This window comes from Siphateles boraxobius, unplaced genomic scaffold (assembly GCF_051911475.1).
Source record: "Siphateles boraxobius isolate OS27281-9 unplaced genomic scaffold, OSU_SipBor_1 48, whole genome shotgun sequence".
Lineage (NCBI taxonomy): Eukaryota > Metazoa > Chordata > Actinopteri > Cypriniformes > Leuciscidae > Siphateles > Siphateles boraxobius.
This window is the reverse complement of record NW_027509119.1, coordinates 4,021,560-4,044,246: the sequence shown is the minus strand read 5'-3', so window position 1 is coordinate 4,044,246 and position 22,687 is coordinate 4,021,560. Positions and strand designations below refer to the sequence as shown.

Here is a 22,687-nt window from a genome sequence, read left to right as displayed (position 1 = left end):
ATTGAAATATGTCATTTTGGTGATCAAAGATGAGTTTTAAGGGATGAAATTATTGACTACACTCACTACAGGGGGGACTTTAATGTTCTTCAAGGTTTACACTCGTTTTGATCAAATTTAAATCCTGAATGACTGGATAAGGATCTTTTGTTCACACTTTCAATGTATTACAAAAATGTGGAGATTTTTATTCGCCTGACTTCCCAGGTTTTAGAAAGCACACTTTTAAAATTAGGTTACCTCATATATCCATGTTTTCAAAAAAACAAAAAACAACAAAAAAAAAAAATTGTTAAAGGGGGAGAATAAAAAAGAAAGGATCTGTTTTATTTTTATGCTTGGCTGTATTTACCTCCACTTTTAGGCTCTGTCCCAAATGATACACTAAGCCTTCGCGATCTTCCTCCGAGTCCACACTTCCGTGAAGTATAATGCTTCGACTGTTGGGTAGAAAGCAAAAGTGCGCATCGAGGGTGCATATCACCCTTCTGAAACCTAAAATGATAAATGGGACACCTTACTGTTGTGTGAAATTGTCATTTGAATAATGCCATTTTCGACAGGGCCTATAGATACTCGCAAACTTCCCTAAGCACTTCACTTCACCGCCATTTCGAAGTGTGTTTAATTTCGTCAAGTGGACGAGGGAAGTATATTTGGACAGACCCTCGACCCCTTGATTTTGACCTCTACTCATATGTACACTTCAGGCAGATCCATAGACCACAATGCAATACTTTTGTGACGTCACAACAGCAACTCGAGCTTGATTCATGTATAAGTGATCTACTGCGAAGGGTCTCAACAGTAGAGGGCACTCGTACTCGTAAGAAACGAACGAGGGGGGGGGGGGGGGATATATTACATCATATTCTTTGTAATATGATGTAATATATCATATTACAAAGAAAAGGTATGCTTCTAAAAAAAAAGAGTCAATAAACAGGATGTTCTGAATGTGTTTTTTCCTTAAGCTATAATGTTGACAACGTTCAATAGCTTTCCTTGTACTAAATATTTGAATGGGTGTATCTACTTAGAAACTGGACTCTTGAGAAATATTCACTGCAGTAAACAGACTGAGTCAAGTTAACAATACAGATGGTTTCAAAGCAGCTTTACAGTGATAATAGGAAATTACAGTAACAGAGATTGTTTTGGCTTTACAGCAGCTCTAGAATAAAGTTATTGTCCAGCTAAAGTTAGTTTTGATTGATTCACTTCCGTTGCAAAGATCATTAGTTCTAACAGAAAACCTTTAATGCGATTCGGCCGCTCATTTGCATAAAACAGTGCCTGGTGGCTCTGAGAATTGACAACTTGCCCCAGTCTCTACCATTTAAACACAAAAGATTTACGTCTTAGATCTTAACAATGTCAATAATTCAATAACATTAGAGAACTGATCAAGAATTTGAATACTCTTCTAGGTTGCTGCATGTGTTCATGCATATAGTCTTGATGTAGATTAGCAGAACATTATGCAAATAAATCAGACAAAGGTTACAACACAAACGCATGACAGAGAGAAAATAATGATGTAATGCCTCACACTCAATGGTTTAACTATAATACTCGTACGGTAAAGTGACCTGCATTGCAATAGACACGCGTGTGTTCCCTGCATGCAGTTTCTTTTATTGGGATGAAACAATGTGCTCAATGTTATCGCTTTCATTCAGTTCATACAGCTGAAGAAAAAACTGTCATACAATCATGCGTTTGAGGTTATGAAGCATTTTTTCAGCTCAGAGTGAGATGAACTTGGTCAAATAAATAAAAACTATTACACACTACATGTCCATGGCAAAAACAGTAGCGACACAGATCACATTCTCTGTCTTTTCTCAAAATAAGCCCTGAGCAAAAGGTCTTGTAAACAAGCATCACATTCACTTACTCGCTTCATAATCAACAACAAAACATTCTCAATCTACCGACTTGAGCTGTTAATTGATTGGTTGCACTGATCACAAGTCTCTTCTCGGATGAAAGGTTATAGATGTTAGAAATCCATGTAGGAAACAGTCGCTCATCGTTTACTCGCGCTCACGTGTGATTTTATTTCCTTAATGGAAGACAAAATTTGATTTTTTGCAGAAACAACTGTGAAAGTGAATGGGGACTGATGATGTCAAGCTCTAAATATAAACACAAAAAGCATGCAAGTGTTACAGAAGTAGTTTATATGACTTCAAAACCAGTGGTTAAGATGCACACGTTCATTGGCACGATGTGTCTTCATGTGCCATCAGTGAATATATGCAAATAAAAAGGAGATTTAAAGAGATAGTTCACCCAAAAATGAAAATTCTGTCAGTATCTACTCTCCCTCATGTTGTTCAACCCCGTTAGACCTTCGGAACATGAATTATGATATTTTTGATTAAATCTGAGAGCTGGATCACTCCTCCATAGGCTACTAAGGGATTGACACTTTTTCCCCGAAAAGTAAATTAAAGACATCGTTAAAATAGTCCAAGTGACTACAGTGGCTCAATCTTAAGTTTATCAAGCGACGTGAATACTTTATGTGCGCAAAAAACCCCCAAAATAACGACTTTATTTCAACTATTCATTTCCTTCTCTGTGGGCCTCGAGTCAGTTCACTAGTGTAACAGCGCAGCGCTTCTGTTGTTGTACGTCACACGCATAACCCACATGACCAGCGTCGGCCAATAGTGAGCCTACGTGTGACGTACAACAGAAGCTCTACGCTATCACACTAGTGAACTGACTCGAGGCCCACAGAGAAGGAAATGAAATAAAGTCGTTATTTTTGTTTGTTTTTGCGCACAAAAAGTATTCTCGTCGTTTGATAAACTTAAGATTGAGCCATTGTAGTCACTTGGACTATTTTAACGATGTCTTTAATGACTTTTCGGGGAACAAGTTTCAATCCCTTAGAAGCCTATGGAGGAGTGATCCAGCTCTCAGATTTAATCAAAAATATCTTAATTCGTGTTCAGAAGATGAACGAAGGTCTCACGGGGTTGGAACAACATGAGGGAGAGTAAATACTGACAGAACTTTCATTTTTGGGTGAACTATCCCTTTAAGGGAAAGAACTTCTTAAATGTCTGCTTTTTCCTCACACAAAGCCATCATGTGACTTCAGAAGACTAAGAATATAACGCATGATTCACACGCACTACTTTTTATACTTTAATGGCGTCATTTTTGGAGCTTGACAGACTGGTCCACATTTACATTCATTATATGAACAAAACAGTGTGAAGATTCTGGATCTCACTTCTCATTTTGGGTTTGGAGTGAAAAGGCGGGTAACAACGCCTTCGTTTAAGACTTTGGCAAACAATCTTTTGAGAAGTGCATGCGGTTTCATTCATGCAGGATTGAGTATGATAGATATGTGCCTTCACTCGCATCAAAAATAAAAGTTTGTGTTTACTTAATATATGTGTGTGTACTGTGTAGAATTATTTTGTATATATAAATGCACACACATGCATGTATATATTTAAGAAACATTTGCATTTATATTATATATAAATATTTTATATATAAATAACACATTTTTCTTAAATATATGCATGCATGTGAGTGTGTATTTATTTATGTATATGACAAACTTTTATTTTGGCGATTAATCGTTGCACAGCCCGAGTTCACTGGCTAACAGAGTTCATGCAAACATGACGGCACTTTTGCGTGACCCAAGAGCTCAACCAGTCATTCCTTGGCGAGTCTCTGTATTAGCGAATACCACTCTGTCCGTTTGCGTGTAATGTATGCGGGTGTTATGATCTGAGCGGGCAGGAGCGGACAGCCTTCGACTCTCACACTCTCACACAGAGCCTCGGCATTACAGATCACGTACATGCCACAGTCAAAGCTGTTCTGCTGCGAGGGGCTTTGCTCCTCAACAAAAGGCACTTTCTCTCCTAGAAAAGCTTCCAGTTTTGCGGCGATACGTCGTGCGTGCAATGAGTTTCCTCCATTTTGAGAATCGAAGTGTGTGAACTGACTGGTGTCTCGTTGATAGAGAAGCAAACTCCAGTGGGAGCCGCCGGCCGTTTGATTGGCGTTATCATTGACCGGCAGAAAAAGCCACTGTCGAGTCGCGAGACTCAGCGGCTCCAGAAACACGGCGAGCTCCTCATGACTCGAAGCGTACTTGATGAACTGAGCGACTTCAGGGCTGATGAAACACACCGTCTCACGCAGACTTTTGAAGCGCTCTGCTGCGAAGTACTCGAAGGCGAAACCGATGACCTGGTCGTTGAGCCAGTGCGGTCCGTTTAACAGGGCGACATCTGAGCGCCGCAGAAGACTGTCCTGGAAACTCAAAACCACTGGATCCATCCTTAATGGATCGGTCCACTGTGGGCATGACAATTTAGAGATGTTACTGATTTATATATGTAGTACCATGTTAATACCATGTAAATACTGGCGGACCGGATATAATTGCGCCATTTAGTGTCAAACGCGTCAAAACAATGAAGCGGTTCACACCTCAAGTGCTCAGGGTCATTTACGGCAATGATCTTTCAGAGCTACCATTTAAAAGTTTGGGATCTGTGAGATTTTAAGATGCTTTTTTTAAAAGAAGTCTCTTCTGCTCACCGAGGCTGCATTTCTTTGATTAAATAAAAAAAGGAATATTGTGAAATATTATTACAAATTAAAATAACTGTTTACTATTTGAATATACTTTAAACTGTAATTTATTCCTGTGATGGTAAAGCTGAATTTTCAGCATCATCTTCAGTGTCACATGATCCTTCAGAAATCATTCTAATATGATGATTTGCTGCTCAAGAAACATTTATTATTATTATTATCAATGTTGAAAACAGGTGTAGTACAATTTTTTTCCGGATTCTTTGATGCATAGAAAAGTTCAAAAGAACAGCATTTATTTAAAATAGAATCTTTTGTAACATTATAAATGTCTTTACTGACACTTTTGTTCAATTTAATGCATCCTTGCCGCATAAAAGTATTAATTTCTTTTAGAAAAAAAAAAATTACTGACCCCCAAACTTTTAAACGGTAGTGTATAAATTACAAAAGCTTTCTATTTCAGATAAATGCTGTTCTTTTGAACTTCTATTCATCAAAGAATCTAGGAAAAAAATTGTAAACAACTGTTTACAAGAGACCGGACAATGGAAGTTGCAATAATAGTCTTTTCTTTACAATTGTAATAATGAATATCAGAGTGAAACGGCTTCTCAAAGAAGAACAAATGTAGGGCAGGGCTTTATTTTGTCCTTTGGGAATTGATAGGATGGTTTTGGTTTGCTATTGGTGGATCTCATGTGAGTGACAGGTAGTCCCGCCCTCGCGCCAGTAAACACGTCATTAGAGAAGAGAAGTCGTTGCAAGAGGGAGGGGAAGTTATTTTGATTCAAGATTGCGACACAAATGATGAATTAAAAACTATAATAATAATAATAACTATAAAGTTCATGCTGACTTTAACTCATAGACTGTTTAACCATCTATCTTTCATTCTACAAACACATTACTTTTCGGCAAAAAGTACTTAATACTTTTTCTTACCACTCTATTGCAATTACTTCTAGTACATCCTCTAGACTCCACGTATTATATGTAGGTAACTTTAAAATAATAGACTATTTACAATTTTATTTATTTTAAACGTGCTCACCATAGCTTTAAGTTGTCTTATTTGTCTCATTGCACAATCACTAGTACTGCACTGCGCAATCATACAGCCCAAACAAACACGATTACATTTCAAAGCTCTCTGCATTCTTCATCTGTTTAAATCACATCGACAACATATAGTTTGTTACCTTGCAAAAGAAACAGTCCCCAAAGTAAGCCTTCATAACGTCCACCTTTCTCTACCACACAAGCGCGATGAGGGCAGGTGCCGTAAACCACTACTGTTGTGATAGAATATGTCGCGCTTCTACACGTTTTGCGACAGTGTTGAGGGGCAGGGCACGTACACGCCTCTTTCCAATGGGAGACGGTGATTGGCTTGCCGCAGCGTGACGCAACTCTGTACGTCGTACTGCGTACTGGCTCTCTGAAAGGCAGCCGCAGCCCATCGCCGCAACTGACTCCGCCCATTCCGCAGCGAGTGCGCGCAGCGCGCGTCTGGACGCTGATGAGAAGCAGCACTGATTAAGCAGAAAAAAAACAGAAAGGAGTTTCAGCGAGCGACTCCCACGAGAAAAGAAACGCCGCACTGTTCGGAAATTTCAATGGGAAGAAGATTGTAGTCATTTTTTGAATCAAAATGGCAGAGTGGCACGTATATTTGGACACGGGAAAGTTGCAACGGATAATTTGAGAGAGACAATTCTGGGATATTAGTGGACTCGAGCTGCGCTGGATTTGATCCGTCCATTAAAGGAGAAGCGCAGCAAACACTGGATTTTTTTTACACTTAACTCAAAGAGGTGAGTTTTGATTTGTTGAAATTATTTTCACGTATGCTTTCGGCGAATTACACAAACTAACTTATCCTGACTCGAAGTTTCTCTGCATCTCCTGCTTTATGTCTATGGTTAATGCGCGCGCTAACTCGTGGCTCACAATACGTGCAAAACAATATTGTGATATTTCTTTTGATTCAGTGTCAACAGACATCAGCATAACTAGTGAATGGTATAATTGGTTTAAATGTGTTAGGATAACTTTAAGCTGTCATTTCTGTGCGGCTGAATAAACAACCTTATTTAAGGTGTGACAGATGTCATGGGTGGAGAGGATGATGATGATGATGATGGTGCATGCATTATTGAAGACTCACTTCAGTCCCAGTGCTGCAGTAATCATGGGCCAAATCTGCACAGTCATCCGGACCCAGTCACAATGTTTTCTCTCTCTCTCTCTCTCTCTCTCTCTCTCTCTCTCTCTCTCTTCCTTCTAAAAGTGTGTGGCCCCTTTAAGTTAAGGCTTAAGGGTGTGTGAATGTCATTGCATTTAAATGGCAAAATATCAAAGCAAGTGGCATCTGCAAACAAACGATGGTACAGCTTTTCTCAGACCTGACTTTACTTCTCTAAACCGTTTCGATGTTTAGTGGATAAATCAGTTCACCTCAAGTTCATTCAGGTGTCACCACAGGTGTAGTTCGTCGCATTAATTATCGACATGTTCCAGTGACATTTGACCATTATAAAGTGTCCACATCAAATAGTTTTTAAAGTCCCCATGAAATTGTTTTTGGCTTTTAGAAAAGAAAAAAAGATGTTTGGCTTTTAGTAATTAGTCTTACTGCTATCTATAAGCTAGTGTGCTCCAAAACCATGACAACATTTGCATTAAAAAAAACGATATAGGCTAAACATTACAGTCCCACTTCCGCCAATGTGGATCAATGATTTTGATGACATCACTCTGCACTTGAACTTCTCATCAGATATTCTGTCCAATCAAATGTTCTCTGGAGTCTGAAGCTCCGCCCCCTGCATTATAAACATAGTTTTTTAACGTAGCTGAAATCGGTCACTTTTCACACATTTATTGTTTTCCACATGGTGAATGGCACATAGTGCACTATAAAGGGGATAGTGAATGATTGAGACAGTGTGAACATGCTTTCCATTGGAGCGAATGAAGTCTGGTTTCATGCGAACCGCTGCTGCTTCGGTCCACATACACGATACACAGCTGCAGACAGAAAACATATTGACCCAATTGAATTCTGCACAGAATGCTGTATTTTAAATATAATAGCGATATGGATGAGTGTATGAGGAGAAACGGTTAGAGATTTGGAGAAAACTGTGGCTTTATCGAGCTCAACGGCTCTGGCCAAGCTGTGATATAAACGAAACGCTATTGGCTATTTTAAAAAGGGGCGGGGCTGTTTAATATGCCCCGCCCCTTTCCCTGTTTCATTGGAAATTACATCAACACATTGAATGCTGTGCGTTTCAAGGAACTTCAGTGGGCGTTTAAACATCAATATATCTGTTGTTTATCATTTAAAACCTAACAAACACTTGTTTTGCATGCTCTTCAAAAATAAATACCACTTGGTTTGATAATGCAATGCATGTCCAAATGCGTTTTGGGATCACTTCACATTTTATCATGTTTGATTTTGTGTTGTCTGTGTATTTTGGAGTTACTGAGGAACATGTCCTCTTGTTGGTGACAGGTTTGTTTCCCAGCACAGGTGATGTGAGGAATGTGAAGCGTTTGTCTCAGCTGTTCGAGATTGTGCCAAGACATGACTTTACTCTGACAACTGGCCTTGTATACGACACCCCAGATATTAGTGTGGTCTTCATGCATGCTTTTGAACCAGAATCATAAGTTACTGTTCTAAATGCATGCACTTACAAGAAAGCACTGTGCCAGCGGTGAAATCATAGTCCTGAATTATTGTATTCATGGATTAACATGACACTTATTTTAAGCATATAGCCTACCATTGCTGTCATTTTATGTTAAACAACCAGAAAAAACATGCATGGTACTATAGAGACTTTTTGTTCAAATCCATAAGATCTCTTTGTAGAGAGGATTTCAGTTTGAAACCAAATCACATCACAAGTTTAAAATTCCTTGTTATTAAATATTAACACATGGCAGAAATAGAAGTTGCATCATAGAGCCTGGAGAGAAAGGTAAAAACCGGATGTGAATCACTCTAATTAATTGAAAGCATGAAGCTTACACTGTTTGTGTTTAACAATAATTTATTAAAAGTTTAGGTTAACCCTATGAAATGTCTTATTCCGTTTTATGCTTTAATTCAATTTTAATAATCATTTAATTCATTCTTAAAACTTTAACAATTTATTAATTTATTAAAAAAGGACCTATGCACCCCCCTCCCCCAACCATACATTTCTGTTGTCTTAATTTTTCAGGATTTATGATTTAATAAAATTTATCAAAAACTGTGGTAATCAAATGAAGGCAGAAAACATTACCAATTTAATTAATATCTTGCATGTAATCAAAGGAAAAGGCAACAATTTATTTTATCTTTTAGAAAAGTACTGCATAGCAAAGGTTAGCTAGCTGTTGAAATTAAAAGAAACATGTTATATTTTATAGGCTATATTATATAAGAAACGCCATATTCTTTTAAATAAATCAAGTTTTATTGATTTTATTATTATTACTACTTTGAGAATTACAGCCTAATGTATGATAGTAATATATTTCTGTAATCTCTTCAAGTTAGACCTTTTATTTGACATGTTGTCGTGAACACCTTTGTGTTTCTTTTTGTATATAATATGATATTTTTTATTAAATTAAATGGTGAAGGGACTGAGGTTTATGTCCTGATATAGTGAGACGGCAGACGCTGAAAACACAGCGAGCGTCACGCTTGAGTTTGTGTAGTGGACGAAACTGAAACTTGGATACAGGAAGAAGAATCGGAAATGACGCATATTGCGTCTTAAGGTTGTCCGTGCGTCCAGACGCTAACCGTGCGTCGCCGTTTACATCGGGATATTGCAATTCCTTTTATTATGACTGGATTACAATCCGCCCACATTTTCCGCTTGCCGGAAATCATTGGGTACTGTAGTATATGACTCTGTATGATGAATCTAGCTTGTAGGAGAAATCTGAAGCATTTTTGGACCACAACAATAAGAGGAAACTGCCATAGGAAGTAGTGAAACTCACGGTCATCAAGTTGCCTGGATTTGACTTTGAAGGGGATGCGGTAATCCATACTACAGGCCCTGATGCTACAGAAACCGTGTTCAATGATCTGACTAAACCTTGAACTTCCCCTGTGGTGAAAATCCAGCTTTTAATGTTGTTTATACGTCGGTGTGGTGTTTTTAATATGCTTTAAGACAAACCATGTGTAAATTCATAAGTCGACAGCATTGCTGAGTATTTTCTCCTTAAAACTGCAGTGAACCAAAGACAGTCTCAAAAACACGGGTTGAAATCGTTGGTGTTTCTGACCTCACAAACTACCTTGTAACCAATCAGATCAACGTGTGATCGTCAACGAGTGGATCTCTGAGCTGAGCGAGTGAGTGGAGGCGGGACTCATTTGCATATTCATAGAACTCAGTATACTAAATGAGGCAACGGTGTTGAGTTACATTCAAGATATTTCAGGCATGAAGGATTTTTTCCCAAGGAAAAAACACATTTAAAGGTGCATTGTGTAATATTTAGGAGGATCTTTTGACAGAAATGCAATATCACATACATAACTATGCTTTCAGTGTTGTATTAAGAGCTTACTTAATAAACCGTGATGTTTTTATTACCTTGGAATGAGCCATTTCTGTCTACATACACCGCGGGTCTCCGTACATCGACATGTTTCTACAGTGGCTCTAAAGGGACAAATGCGTTTCGTCGCTATCAATCAGCGAATAAAACACTGGCACAATGATGAACAAGTAACAATAATATTCGCAATAACATATCGTTTTACAGAATAATAAAGTAAACATAATTTCTTAATTTTTTTTGTAAAGAAACTTCATTGCTGAACTGGCTACTCTCTGCGCTCTCAGATGACGACATCACTTCCTGTCTGCCACCGTAACTTCTGTTGCTTGCAATTCTCAACCTCACCACTAGATACCTCTAAAAATCACACACTGCACCTTTAAATATGTCAAATTGGTGATTAAAAGATGAGTTTTAAGGGATACAAGTATTGACTACAGGGGGATTTTAATCGTTACAGCATCTAACCCAACCAAGCATAAGCTGTTTTGTATCACATTTATGTCTTAAATGTTTCTCTCTTGAATATGTCAGCTGTACTTCATACAGTAAAGTTATTTAGCTGAATTGCATATTTCAGGCAGCTGTAAGCAGACAGACAGCTGAAAGGGAGTATGGGTCTTATTCCCCGGCTGTAAATAACTGGAAACAACAGTAATTATTACTTTTACCATTTGTCTGAAGCCCTTCTGTATTTCAGACCCAGGCTAATGCGCGTTGACAGGTCATTGTTCGGTTACCAGCCAAGCCAGTTTTTGTATAAAGATGTTCATTCGTTTGCCATCTTATTCTGCTTACTTTGTGCATTTTGTCTTCAGAAATATGTGTATTGGCTTTCCAAATTGACCACCATATGTGCCAGTCCTAAATTACCGTCAAGCAATAAATCATCTGGGATTTAGGTATCATACGGGCTGTAATTTGTCTTGTTTTTGAGATGATCTGAAATTCAAAGCTTGGTGTTATGTTTGTCCAATCCAGTCAAATATTTGGAGTGGATTTGGATGTTATTCAGGTCCATGTGTTGTTACACTCCAGAACTTACATTTCAAATGACTTTTAAGCCTCCATAAACTCCCAGCAAAATCATTCACTGAAAACATTATTTATGAAGCTTTTATGATGGTTTTTCCTCATAGATCGTGACATTCACGCAAAATTGAAAGTTCTGTAATCTTGTTCACCCTCATGTCGTTCCAAACGCATTAGTCTTTCGTTCATCATTTGAAATGCATATGAAAATGTTTTTAATGAAACCTGAGAGATTTCTATCCCTCCGCTGAAGGTTCATTCGCTTTCATGCTCATAAAAGTTCATAAAAACATTGTAAAAGTAATATGAATTTAATTCTAGTCTTCTGAAGAGACACTTGCTTTATGCTTTTGATCACCGTTGAACCTCATTGGCTCTTATATGTCAAACAAGCATGTTTGAGCTTTTGCTTAACATATTTGTTGTGCTTTATCTGCGTTGATCAATGTTTATGTGAATGAAAGCCTAAATTAAATCTGTTAATATTTCAAGTAGAGATGCTCCGATCAGCATTTTTGGGGCTGATCCCTGATTACCGATCACCAAAATCATGATCTGCCGATCACTGCCGATCACAGAATGGCAGGGGAAAGGGAGTCTTTTATCTATAATCTAGCAGAGTTTGCACCATTTGTAGAAATGTGTTTATTTAATTGTATTTAGAAAATGAGATGTCTTAAGGCTACTGTAGGCCAGCTTTCCCAAATAAGGCAGAGTAACATTAAATAATTCCAAACAAAGAGGGGTCAGGCAGACCAACACACATCAGATCAGCCTAATGGGAGGGGATCAAGTTACACTTAGGCATATTTGGAAATTGTAGCCTCTTAATACACCCACTACATTTACTAATTGGCAACAAAATGTACAACTTGTTACACCAAAACTGGCTACTGATAAAAGGACAAAACTATGGCAAGTTTTTTTTCTGTTATTATTATGAACGTCTGATGTAGTTGAGCAGAATGCTCTTTTATGAAGTTACTTCATTAAAGGACATATTTAATGAGATTATGCCTGAAAAGGTTTTGGATTTTTTATCATATGTTAATGTAAAAATATATATTGTATAAAATGACTTCTTGGTTTGCTTTGTTTTATTGTATTTATATGATATTTGTATTTTTATAATTGATTTTTTGCCATGAAAATAAATTTGAATGCTGACATGGCATTAAATAAAATAATCTGAATCTGATGTAGTTGAGGAACCAACTACGTCAGATCAAAAAAAATAAAATACCACCACCACTTTTGAAACATCTCGCGGCACGAATGTACCAATACAAATAAATAAAAACATCTCCAGTTAACTCAGAGCATTCATTTTGTTCATTAGTTAAATAAGAGGCGATCTAGCACTGAAATGTTTTTTTTTTTTTATCAAGTGATCAAAGTGCTCGTTGCCGCAGCGATCAGTGGCGCAGATACCGCGTTCTGTTGTGGCTCGCGCGGTGCACGGTCTTCACTCGGACGCGCGCTTCAATCCGTTGGGAGACTCCCTATTCGTTCCGGTGAAGGAGAACTCATGTTGCCACTGCCAAGCTCCACTCTGCTGTTGTGGGCCCGTGCGCCACACATGCAGGTGGGAAAAAGTCGCGCGAGTAATTTACGTCACGTGATCGTCTTTTTTGATCGGCGCTTTTGGGGTTCGCCGATCAATCTATTTTTGGCCAATATCGGCTGATCATGATCGGCGTCCGATCAATCGGAGCATCCCTAATTTCAAGGCTTTCTTTTACTTTTTTCTACCTCTTTCTTAACTTTTTGAACACTTTTTTGAAGTTTTGGGTGTTTGGACTTTCAGTGGAGGGACACCGACATCTCAGATTTTTTGTTTCGAAGATGAACGAAAGTTGTACGGGTTTGGAAACGTCATAATGACAGACTTAAACATTTTGGGAAAACTAACCCTTTAAATATAAAAGTCTTTATATAGTGTATGATAACTTTTATTTATTATAACCCATTTTCTTGGTTATTGATTAAAACTCTAGATGTACAATAAGTGATTTCTTAATGCTTCACATTAAAGAATTAGGTGATATTTGGACTTTACTTCTTTCAGGTGTATTAATAAAAAGTTTTCCACCTGAAGTAGTTTTGTTTAGTAGTTTAAGTATATTCACATGAGATGATGGTATATTCTTAAGAATATTTTTTTTCTAAACTGTTATTTTCTAATTTAAAACTTAAGGATATTCGTCTCTGTTACTAAAAATACTTTTTTGTTTAAGATTGTTAAGACAAATCCTAAGAATAATTCAAATTCTTGAAAATATTCTTCCTAAAATTAATTGTAAATAATCTCTTAGAGTTAGGATAGCCTCCAACTTCTCAAAATCCCAAAAGATAAGATGTTTAATGAACTTATTGGGCTGCTTAAAATATGAACACTAGCTAGGCTACATAAAATACATATTAGGTACTATTATTAGGGATGTGCCTGAGTAATCTGTGTGATGCGACATTTCTTTTTTTGCTAAATTCGAAATTGAGTCAAATAGGGACCTTTTTCTAATTACATCATTTTTGGTATGATTTAGCACATATGAGAGAGCGACATATGTCTTGTCATTTATATCAAGAAATTTCTTAACTTTGTGATTTTTCGGGAATCCTTTGAGTCTTGGAAATAGGCTTGGGTCTTGTTCTCTTCATCCATTTTACTGTGATATAAGGCATTATTCATGTTTGTAGCATTTCTTAAACTTAAGTATGAGCAATAGTGATGTTTTGAAATAGTTTGGATGTAAAAGTAAGCCATCTTAAGTAGGTAAGTAGGCGCCTGTCTGCTCTTGATGAATGTGCAGCAGCAGAACAGGTGTTGACAAGACACTTTTTGTAGACTGGGGCCCTAGTAAAGGGGACACTAAAACTGGGCCGTTTCTCTAAAGTACAGGATCGTAAGGGAAAAGTAGCTCTGACCCTCTTATCACAGTGAGAAGAGACCGCACCTGATCTATCTGAGTTAAGGGCTCAGTCTTCACCAGTCCTGCTTAGGGCTGCACGGTATTGAAGGAAAATGCGATATGCGATACAATAATGCTTAAAGTGTGTTGAATAAACTTAAATTATCTTTAAAATATATTTAAAGTGATATTATATGCGTTTCACATTCTTTTTGTGACAAGAAAACATCCCTATAACTTCTGAAAGTGAACAAGTGTTATTTTTACATCAGTGTAAACCACTGGGTTTAGGGTTTCAGGTAGGCCTACATTAGGTTCATTTAACAACAGAAACTGAATAATCAAATGTAAAATTAAAACACGGCTTAGTTTTCACTCTATGAATTAAATGTATATTGTATACTGATTCTTATTAAGGTGAGCCGCGAGACACTACAGGTGAATAGGGTAACATTTTTAACTAGCAGATATCACCATGAAAAGTTGAAGTTCCCAGTTGATTACCTACATTAAGATGAGAAAAAACGTATTACAAGCTTAAATATGCAAATTATGCATTATCTAATTAAATATGCGCTAATTTGCATATATTTAAAAAAAACGAAATCTGAGTATTGGATAAAGCCAGGTTCACATTTTTTTTCATTGTGTTCACATATCAGAAAGGAAAAAATGACTAAGGGATTTATGGATATTTTGTTGTCCTGTAAATCAGAATATACTGTCAATAGCCTTAAATTGATTTTCGCCATGTTTTTTGTAATAAAATGTTATATAAATTAGGCTAGGAATAATATATTTACAAATCCCTCTGTAAATGTCTTCATAATATAACTAGGTACAAGACTGGAAGGTCTGGTGTGTGTATAGGTGTTACTGAAATGGAGATTTCGGACTTGGAGTATGAGAGAAAGGTCATTTTGAGAAACGGGCTTTACAGATTTATATTGTAAAATGAGATCGCGCTTTTAGAGTTAAATCCCCACTTTTACTTTCACGATTGGTTGCTGATAAAAAGAAAATGACCATATTTGGATCCGACAGCATTGTACAGGAGAGAGAGGGATTTCTAACGGTGTGTGTGATGACGGGGTGCAGACAGCGATCGCGGAGCAGTGCGAGGATTTAACACGCCAACTTTTGTTGAATTTATGAGAAATCTACAGACGCAAACAGACAAAGTGTAGTAAAACAAAGACCTAAATGTATATTTCTGACTTTTTTTCACCACAAGTCTGAAAGAAGACATGTTATTGAAGACAAACATCCCAAAATCTCAAAATTGACCAGTGAAAAAACAAAACAATGTTTTTGCCTGCCGTGTCTCGCCTTAAAGCTACAAAAGTTATTCAGCCAAGAGCAGTGAGTGATTTTCTCTGTCTTTTGTTCATGACCCCAGTTATTGCTCGCCGTTGCGTTATGCATATCGCGATATATGTACATAAATTGCGATATTTCGATAGACATTGAGCAGGACTAGGGCTGCACAATATATCAAAACTCTCTTCCAATGTTTGACCGGCCACATGTCAGAAACTAGGGGGTGGAACGGTACACAGAAGTTACGGTTCGGTTCAGACATCACGGTTCGGTACGAGTTCGGTACAATGGAGGGAAAAGCAAAACAAAAATGCAGAAGGCAATTATTTTTATTTTATTATTTTTTACACCCAGTTCTTGCGTCTAAATTATTTGCTTACATTAACAAAATGAGCCAACAAAGCAGACATAAGCCCTTTAAATAAAAATTAATGGCCATGTTTTATAAAAAGGTTCACAAAACTAAATAAAAATGTTTAGAAAATATGTAAGATAACTTTAATTTAGCTGTAGGTTACGTTCTCATACCATTTTTTTTCTAATGTCACAAGGAATAATCTGGTTTACTGCTTTACACGTCATGTTATTTTTTCTATAGTCTAACTTTATAATCGTGACATTACGCCTTCATGCCTGTGTGTTTTGTACCAGACTGCACACACACGAGCTTGGTGACGTACATAGTGCGAGACGAGAGATGTAGTTCATTGAGTGATTTTCACATAAAACTAAATGTTACTCTTCTGTTTCATGACAAACTGCGACTTTCTTGACTTTCATAATTATCTTTTAAATTGACAAACATCATATGTGTAATTCAGGGCACAGTTCAGACAGAATAAAAAGATTAGTTGTCTCTCGCCATTGACTACCATACAAATTTTTTCCAAAATAAGGTCCCATGAGCCGGAAGCGGAGGAGAGGGGCTTAGGCTCTCTATACTGTTATACAAGCGTTTTCTTTCTCAACTGTTTACAAACATAACTGAATGTGTTTGTGAATACTCACCCAGACCGCCAGTTTTACAATTATTTTGTGTGTATTTGACCGTCTAAGCGCAATAAGCAGCAAAAAGAACTCAATTTATTCCTGAGAGGCAGCTTTATGTGCGCACACTTTGGGTGTTTGAGCACAACATGAGTCAAATCATGTGCAATAATGCAATTCCTTGCTGGAATTCAAGCCCTGTAACACCAACAATATTCATCCGGAGCTAAAGAAAGCAGTGAGTGAGGAGAGGCGAGTTTGTTGAGTATGTATCTATTCTGTGGGAAGTTAATATGGGAAGTGTTTCAGATATTTCAGCATTGATATGTATATCGAAAAATCTATATTTTTGACAATGCTACATGCACTTAGTTTATTAATTCAGATGCCTTTTTAAAAGACTACAATTGAAGCGTGTAGGCTATATATATATATATATATATATATATATATATATACACACAGGTGAAACTTGAAAAATTAGAATATTGCGCAAAAGTTTAATTTTGATTATTATAGCTTACAGCTTATGAAAAACCCAAATTCAAAATCTCAGAAAATTTGAATATTACACGAAATCAATAAAAAAAAAGAATTTTAAATACAGAAATGTCGGCCCTCAAAAAATCAAAAAGGAGAAAATTGATTCTTATCTTTCTACGGAATGTTGCAGTGATTATTACAAATTATTTATCCATGCACTTGTAAAAAAATAAAATAAAACAAAATCACATGGGCCATAGTTTTTAATTAAAGACATAAATATACCCTAACTGGACAATAATCCATCACCTCCATCAACTTGTAACTTGCATGAGATTTCTGCAGTTATCAAACGTCAACGAATAAAAAAAAGACCCAGCCTATAACTATCAGGTAGTTTCCTAATACTGGTGTAGGCTATTTTCCACATTCATAAAAGGTAATTTAACCAGTAAAGTCCATAGTTTTAGTGTGTAGTAGGATTATGAGAATTGGGACACAGTCCAGATTTGAAACGCGTCAAACCGTAACTGAAGCTCATTTAATGTTTCTGTTTCTTTTAGGCCTTTGTTTGGATTCTCTTTTTTCATTTGTATAGTTTGGCTTCAATGGAAACAGGAAATTATCGGCCTTATCATCATGACTGACGTGAAATTGGAGCAACAATGTGTTCATTTAGTGTAGTTTAACCATTGTTACATCTTATATTGCACCTTTAAATAACTCTTGGACCATTACTTGTGTGAGGAGGGTCCAGAATTAACTTTTCTCTTAACTAATGCTGTAAACTATACAGGGAACCCCAGTTGATACATCACTATAATATTAAAGGTTAAAATTAACGGATTTGTGGTTCAACTTATAATAATATTTTTTTAATGACAATTGTTTCTACTCGTTTTTTAAATATAAATATTCAACCTGTGGCTTTCATAAAAACATGAAGGATTTATTCAAACACATTTAAAGAATATTGAAGAAGTAAAAATACAGTGAATATGCAATATAGTGCGTAAAATGCTCCTCTCCAAGTTCATATTTCTTAGTTTTTGGACATTGAATTGCTTTTCTAAGACGTTGTTTGACGTCTCTCCGGAGTTGAAACACTGATTGAGCGATTACACGTGAATTGATACAGATTTCGGTAAGTTGTACTGTATCTTTAAACGTACCTATTCTGTTTCTATAATCTTTATAACATTTTAGATTAAACTGGGAAGGGTCATAGCACTTGCCTATTGTTAGTTTAACTGCTTCTATTGTTCTCATTTGTTATTCGCTTTGGATAAAAGCGTCTGCTAAATGAATAAATGTAAATGTACAGTCTGATGTAATTCATGTTCATTTTGTGCTGTAACTAGTAAAGCTGTAGAGATGATCGCTATACTTCACTTCGCTTGAACGGTCTATTTATTGTTTGAATTTCGTAATAAAATTTACAGAATTTAAAAGCTGAGACTTTGTTTCATATCAAAAGTAACAAAGCACTGAGCTTTATTGGATGGGAGGCACAATACAAAGTTTTGTTCATTCATCAACTGAAAACAGGAGATAGTAATATTTATTTTGTGTGCAAAGATGTTACCAAACAGTGAAGTCTTAAAGGAGACACACTCCTCTTAAATGGAGTGTTTAAATCAGAGGCCAATAATTGGTGTAGAAAATAACCCTTTATTTATTAAATCATGGCATTTTTTATTTATTTATGTAAAAATCCTACAATCATTATAAATGCACCTAAAAAATTTAAAATGCAATTCATGACCATTTAAAACAAACAAACAAGCAATTTTAATGGACTGAATTAGCATGCACTTCATGGGATACCCCTCTGAATGTGTGTGATTGTATTTGTTCCTTCGGGGGTTAATAATATCAGTGAAGTCCAGCTATCTGGTGTGTGTTTGTTCGTTCATCTGGCAGACGATGTGAGACAGCTTCTTGTGTCCTCAGGCCTCGTTCTGCTCCGTCTCGCTGTTCGTCCTGAAGTAGAGCTTTCTAAAGGGGAAATGGTGTGTGCATAATCCTTGTTACTGATATATCCAGCCTCAAAACATCTCTTTATCTCCCTGTAATCCTCATTCAACTCGCAACGTGTCTTAACCGTGTACGAGTATGCAAAAAATACTCACAGCTATTCAGGAGGTGTTTGATGTGAGATTTTCAACCAATGAGATTTCATTGTGGGCGGGGCTATCCTGCATAATGAATTTTTTTTTACACAGACTATGATTACTTTCTGGATTATCAAAAGGTTAGTTCACTCAAAAATGAAAATTTTGTCATTAATTACTCACCCTCATGTTGTTCCAAACACCTAAGACTTATGTTCGTCTTCTGAACACAAATGAAGATATTTTTGATGAAATCTGAGAGATTTCTTCACCTCCATTGACAGTATACGCAACTACCACTTTGACGCTTCAAAAAGTTCATAAAGAGATTGTAAAAGAAATATATATTTTCTAAAGAGACACGATCGCTTTATACGATAAAATATAAAATTTAGGCTTTATGAATTTTGAATTTAGCAGGATGGATTTTGATTGGCTGTCAATATTTGTATCACTCATCAGCTGGAAAAAACTGTTTCCCAACAATTGTTTCTCTCTGCCGTTATGGTTTCTATTCTTTTACATTTAGTAAGATTTTTAGAACTATATCTTTGCCGTTATAATTATTGCTCTTGGTGTGAATGTGCCTTTTATGAATTTAGAATTTAGCAGGATGGATTTTGACTGGCTGTCAATATTTTGTATCACTCCTCAGTTGTAAAAATAGCTTTTCAACAATATTCTATACTATATAATTATTGCTCTTGTTGCAAAAGTGCAAAGTCAAATGTGTTGTTTCCCTGTTTTGTTTCCTATCAGAATCTTGCTGGAATAACTTTGATGAAGGTGGGAGCTAATTATGACTTTAGGGAAGGCGGTTTACTGCATCTGTTTTCATTCGGTTCACGAAAAAGCGTAGTGTGTTAAAGGTGTGGCATGCTCATTAAAGTCAATATGAGCACAATAATGTCATGTTTTGGTTTTGGATCTGAGTCACTCTTCCTGTGCCGCCCATGTTGGGGTCTTTGTCCCGGGAACGGGCGCCATAGAGAGGACAGGAAAAGTGCCATTGCCATGGTTGCTTAAATGCCAAGCCTCCACCTTTCTGTACTCGCTCACTGATTTCATTCTCACTGAGTCTCTCTTGGTCATTATTCTTAAAGGTTTAGTTCACCCAATAGTGCTGTCATCATTTACTCACCCTCATGTCGCTCCAAACCAGTTTCATTCATCATGAAAACACAAATGAAGATTGAAATCTGAGATCTGCATTGACAGCTATGCAACTACCACTTTGATGCTTCACAAAGTTCACAAAGAGCATAAAACGAATCCATATGAATTGAGCGGTTTAGTTCAAGTTCAAACGCGATCGCTTTATATGATGAACTGATTGAATTCAGGCTGTTATTCAAATAAAATCATTGATCAGTGAACATAAACAGAAGCTCAACCTCACTTGCAAATAACAAACCTCATTGGTTCTTGCTGAAGCTCAACTGTGCTGCGTAACACGAAAACGAACCCTATTGGTTCTCCCACATCAAGCAAGCATGCTTGATCTTCCGTTTATCATAATTGATGTGTGCGTTTATGAATGTTAGTCAATTTTTATGCCTTTTAGCTTGATAAGCACCAGTAAAGCTACTATGAGAAGCTCTATTGCCAGTTCCTTGAGCTTTCTTGGCCTTTCATTAGCATGCTAAAACTACCGATTTTGTTGGCGGTCTTCATCAGCAGTTGTTGTGCTGAGGTAAAGCTGTATAAGATAAAGTCAAGATCTATGCATTTTTAAATATGCTTGGGTCAACACTGGACTGAAAATGCAGAACATGTGGCCCTAGGCTCTCCTGCTGAAATATTACGTTCTTCTAACCATCTATAACAAAACCCAGAGGATCCAGGAAACATGCATAAAGCCTTGCGTTGCAGTCGATGTCAACACTGAACGCTCCTGTCAGCATCTAGTGTTACTCATGCATGATTGTGTTATAGCATGGGACGCTGGGTAAATAAAGCACAACTGCAGCTCCAGAAAGGCTTTGTGTGCTGTCAGAGGGGTCTGTCTCTTTAATTACATTAAAGACTATGACGTGAGCTTGAGCACATGTGCCGAGGTCAGCAGACACACTGGAGTGTCGCTCAGCACCGATCACATGTCTGAATGCAGGACTGCCATTGGCTAACGGCTCCAACTTGTGACGGCATGGGTCAGATAGCCAGATGCAGGGTCATTGTGTCATTAAGTCCCTGAAGGCACTCCAAAGCAGGGCTGTGAAACGATTAATTGTGATTAATCGCATCCAAAATAAAAGTTTGTTTACACATAATTTGTGTGTGTACGGTGTTTAAGTATTTTGTCTATATAAATAAACATACATGCATGTGTATATATATTTAAGTATTTGCATGTATACTATTTTTAACTTGTATAAATAAATAAAAATTCTTAAATGTATACATGCATTTATTATTGCACAAAATAATTATACACAGTACACACACACATGTAACCCTGGACCACACAACCAGTCACATGGGTACATTTTTTGAAATTGACTAAATAAGCTTTCCATTGATTTATGGTTTGGTAGGATATTACAATATTTGGCCGAGATGCAACTATTTGAAAATCTGGAATCTGAGGGTGCAAAAAAATCGAAACATTGAGAAAATCAATGTTTAAAGTTGTCCATTTATGTACACGATTGTGCTGCAATCACTCACAAAAATAAATGTTTTATATTTATGGTAGGAAATTTACAAAATATCTTCATGGAACATGATCTTTACTTAATATCCTAATGATTTTTGGCATAAAAAAATCGATAATTTTGACCCGTACAATGTATGGTTGGCTATTGCCACAAATATTCCTGTGCGATTTATGACTGGTTTTGTGATCCAGGGTCAAATATATTATGTAAACGCAAACTTTTATTTTGGTTGCGATTAATTGTTTCACAGCCATACTCTAAAGTGTCCATGGAGATTATATAGTCTTTCCAGACATTTCTGACAATTTACACATTTTCACGGAGTATCTTTAAAGGGGTCCTATTATACTTTTTTTTTCATTTTCAACATTATTGGCAGGTACAAGCTGTACGATTTTAGCGCCGATTTCCACCTGCTGACAGTTTTGTTGATATCGCTCACAAACGCTAAAAATTGGAGGCTTTATTGGTACTCGTTCTGAAACATGTTTTGACTGGAAATTACATCAGTGACGAACTACAGCCAATGAGAGCTGCAACAGAACATCAGCAAGCATGGCTTCTGCAAGCAACCATTCTCTCCTTCATCTTTCTGCTGCAAATTGGCGCAAACAAGGGGATTTCGCACCGGATAGTTCTAGGAACTAACCACCAGGATGGCTCCCCGAGAACTAATGCTTCCCCTGGGAACGTTTTCTGATTGTGACTTTTATTTTGACGGCTCTGAGAATGCCAGAGCCTCAGCAAACAGTGCTCGCAGTCTCCGATTTTTACGATCTGTCTAATATGTTATTAGATAGAACTATAATACATATAAAGTAGACAGTAATGAAAAGCTAGTAGCTTATGCCGTGTGGTTGACGTACAGTGTCGCTAGCTGAGCAGAAATAGCCTGCATAATCATATCTCTCTTGGTCCCCTCAAAGTTGTGTTGGATTCTCTCCTCAGCGTAAAGGTTGAGAGGCCCATCTATCACTGTTTTCCATGTTCGTAGAGATAGTTT

The 22,687-nt window shown here is 36.9% G+C and overlaps 2 protein-coding genes across 15 annotated transcripts in view; one reads left to right on the top strand and one right to left on the bottom strand.

Annotated features, from left to right (window-relative positions):
- Positions 1 to 1,582: 1,582 nt before the first annotated feature.
- On the bottom strand, positions 1,583 to 5,899 carry senp8 (SUMO peptidase family member, NEDD8 specific). Its single transcript, XM_077201638.1, has 2 exons — positions 5,790 to 5,899; positions 1,583 to 4,344 (listed from the first exon to the last, which is right to left on the bottom strand). Exons 1-2 carry the CDS (start codon positions 5,823 to 5,825, stop codon positions 3,694 to 3,696), a joined length of 687 nt encoding a protein of 228 aa, XP_077057753.1. The 5' UTR covers positions 5,826 to 5,899; the 3' UTR covers positions 1,583 to 3,693.
- A 161-nt stretch (positions 5,900 to 6,060) lies between these two features.
- Positions 6,061 to 22,687, top strand: part of myo9aa (myosin IXAa) — a 169,280-nt gene continuing 152,653 nt past the window's right edge. For 11 of the 14 annotated variants that reach the window (XM_077201619.1, XM_077201613.1, XM_077201611.1 and 8 more), the window contains exon 1: positions 6,091 to 6,404. The gene's annotated coding sequence lies outside the window, so the exon portion shown is untranslated. Of the gene's footprint in view, positions 6,405 to 22,687 lie in introns of all 14 variants that reach the window. The other 3 variants (XM_077201623.1, XM_077201615.1, XM_077201621.1) reach the window with 2 other exon arrangements.

Coding starts and splice junctions, on each gene's coding strand:
- senp8 (XM_077201638.1), bottom strand. CDS start 5,825: ATGAAGGCTTACTTTGGGGACTGTTTCTTTTGCAAG. Junction 4,345..5,789: donor GGGACTGTTTCTTTTGCAAG/GTAACAAACTAT, acceptor TCATGCCCACAG/TGGACCGATCCATTAAGGAT.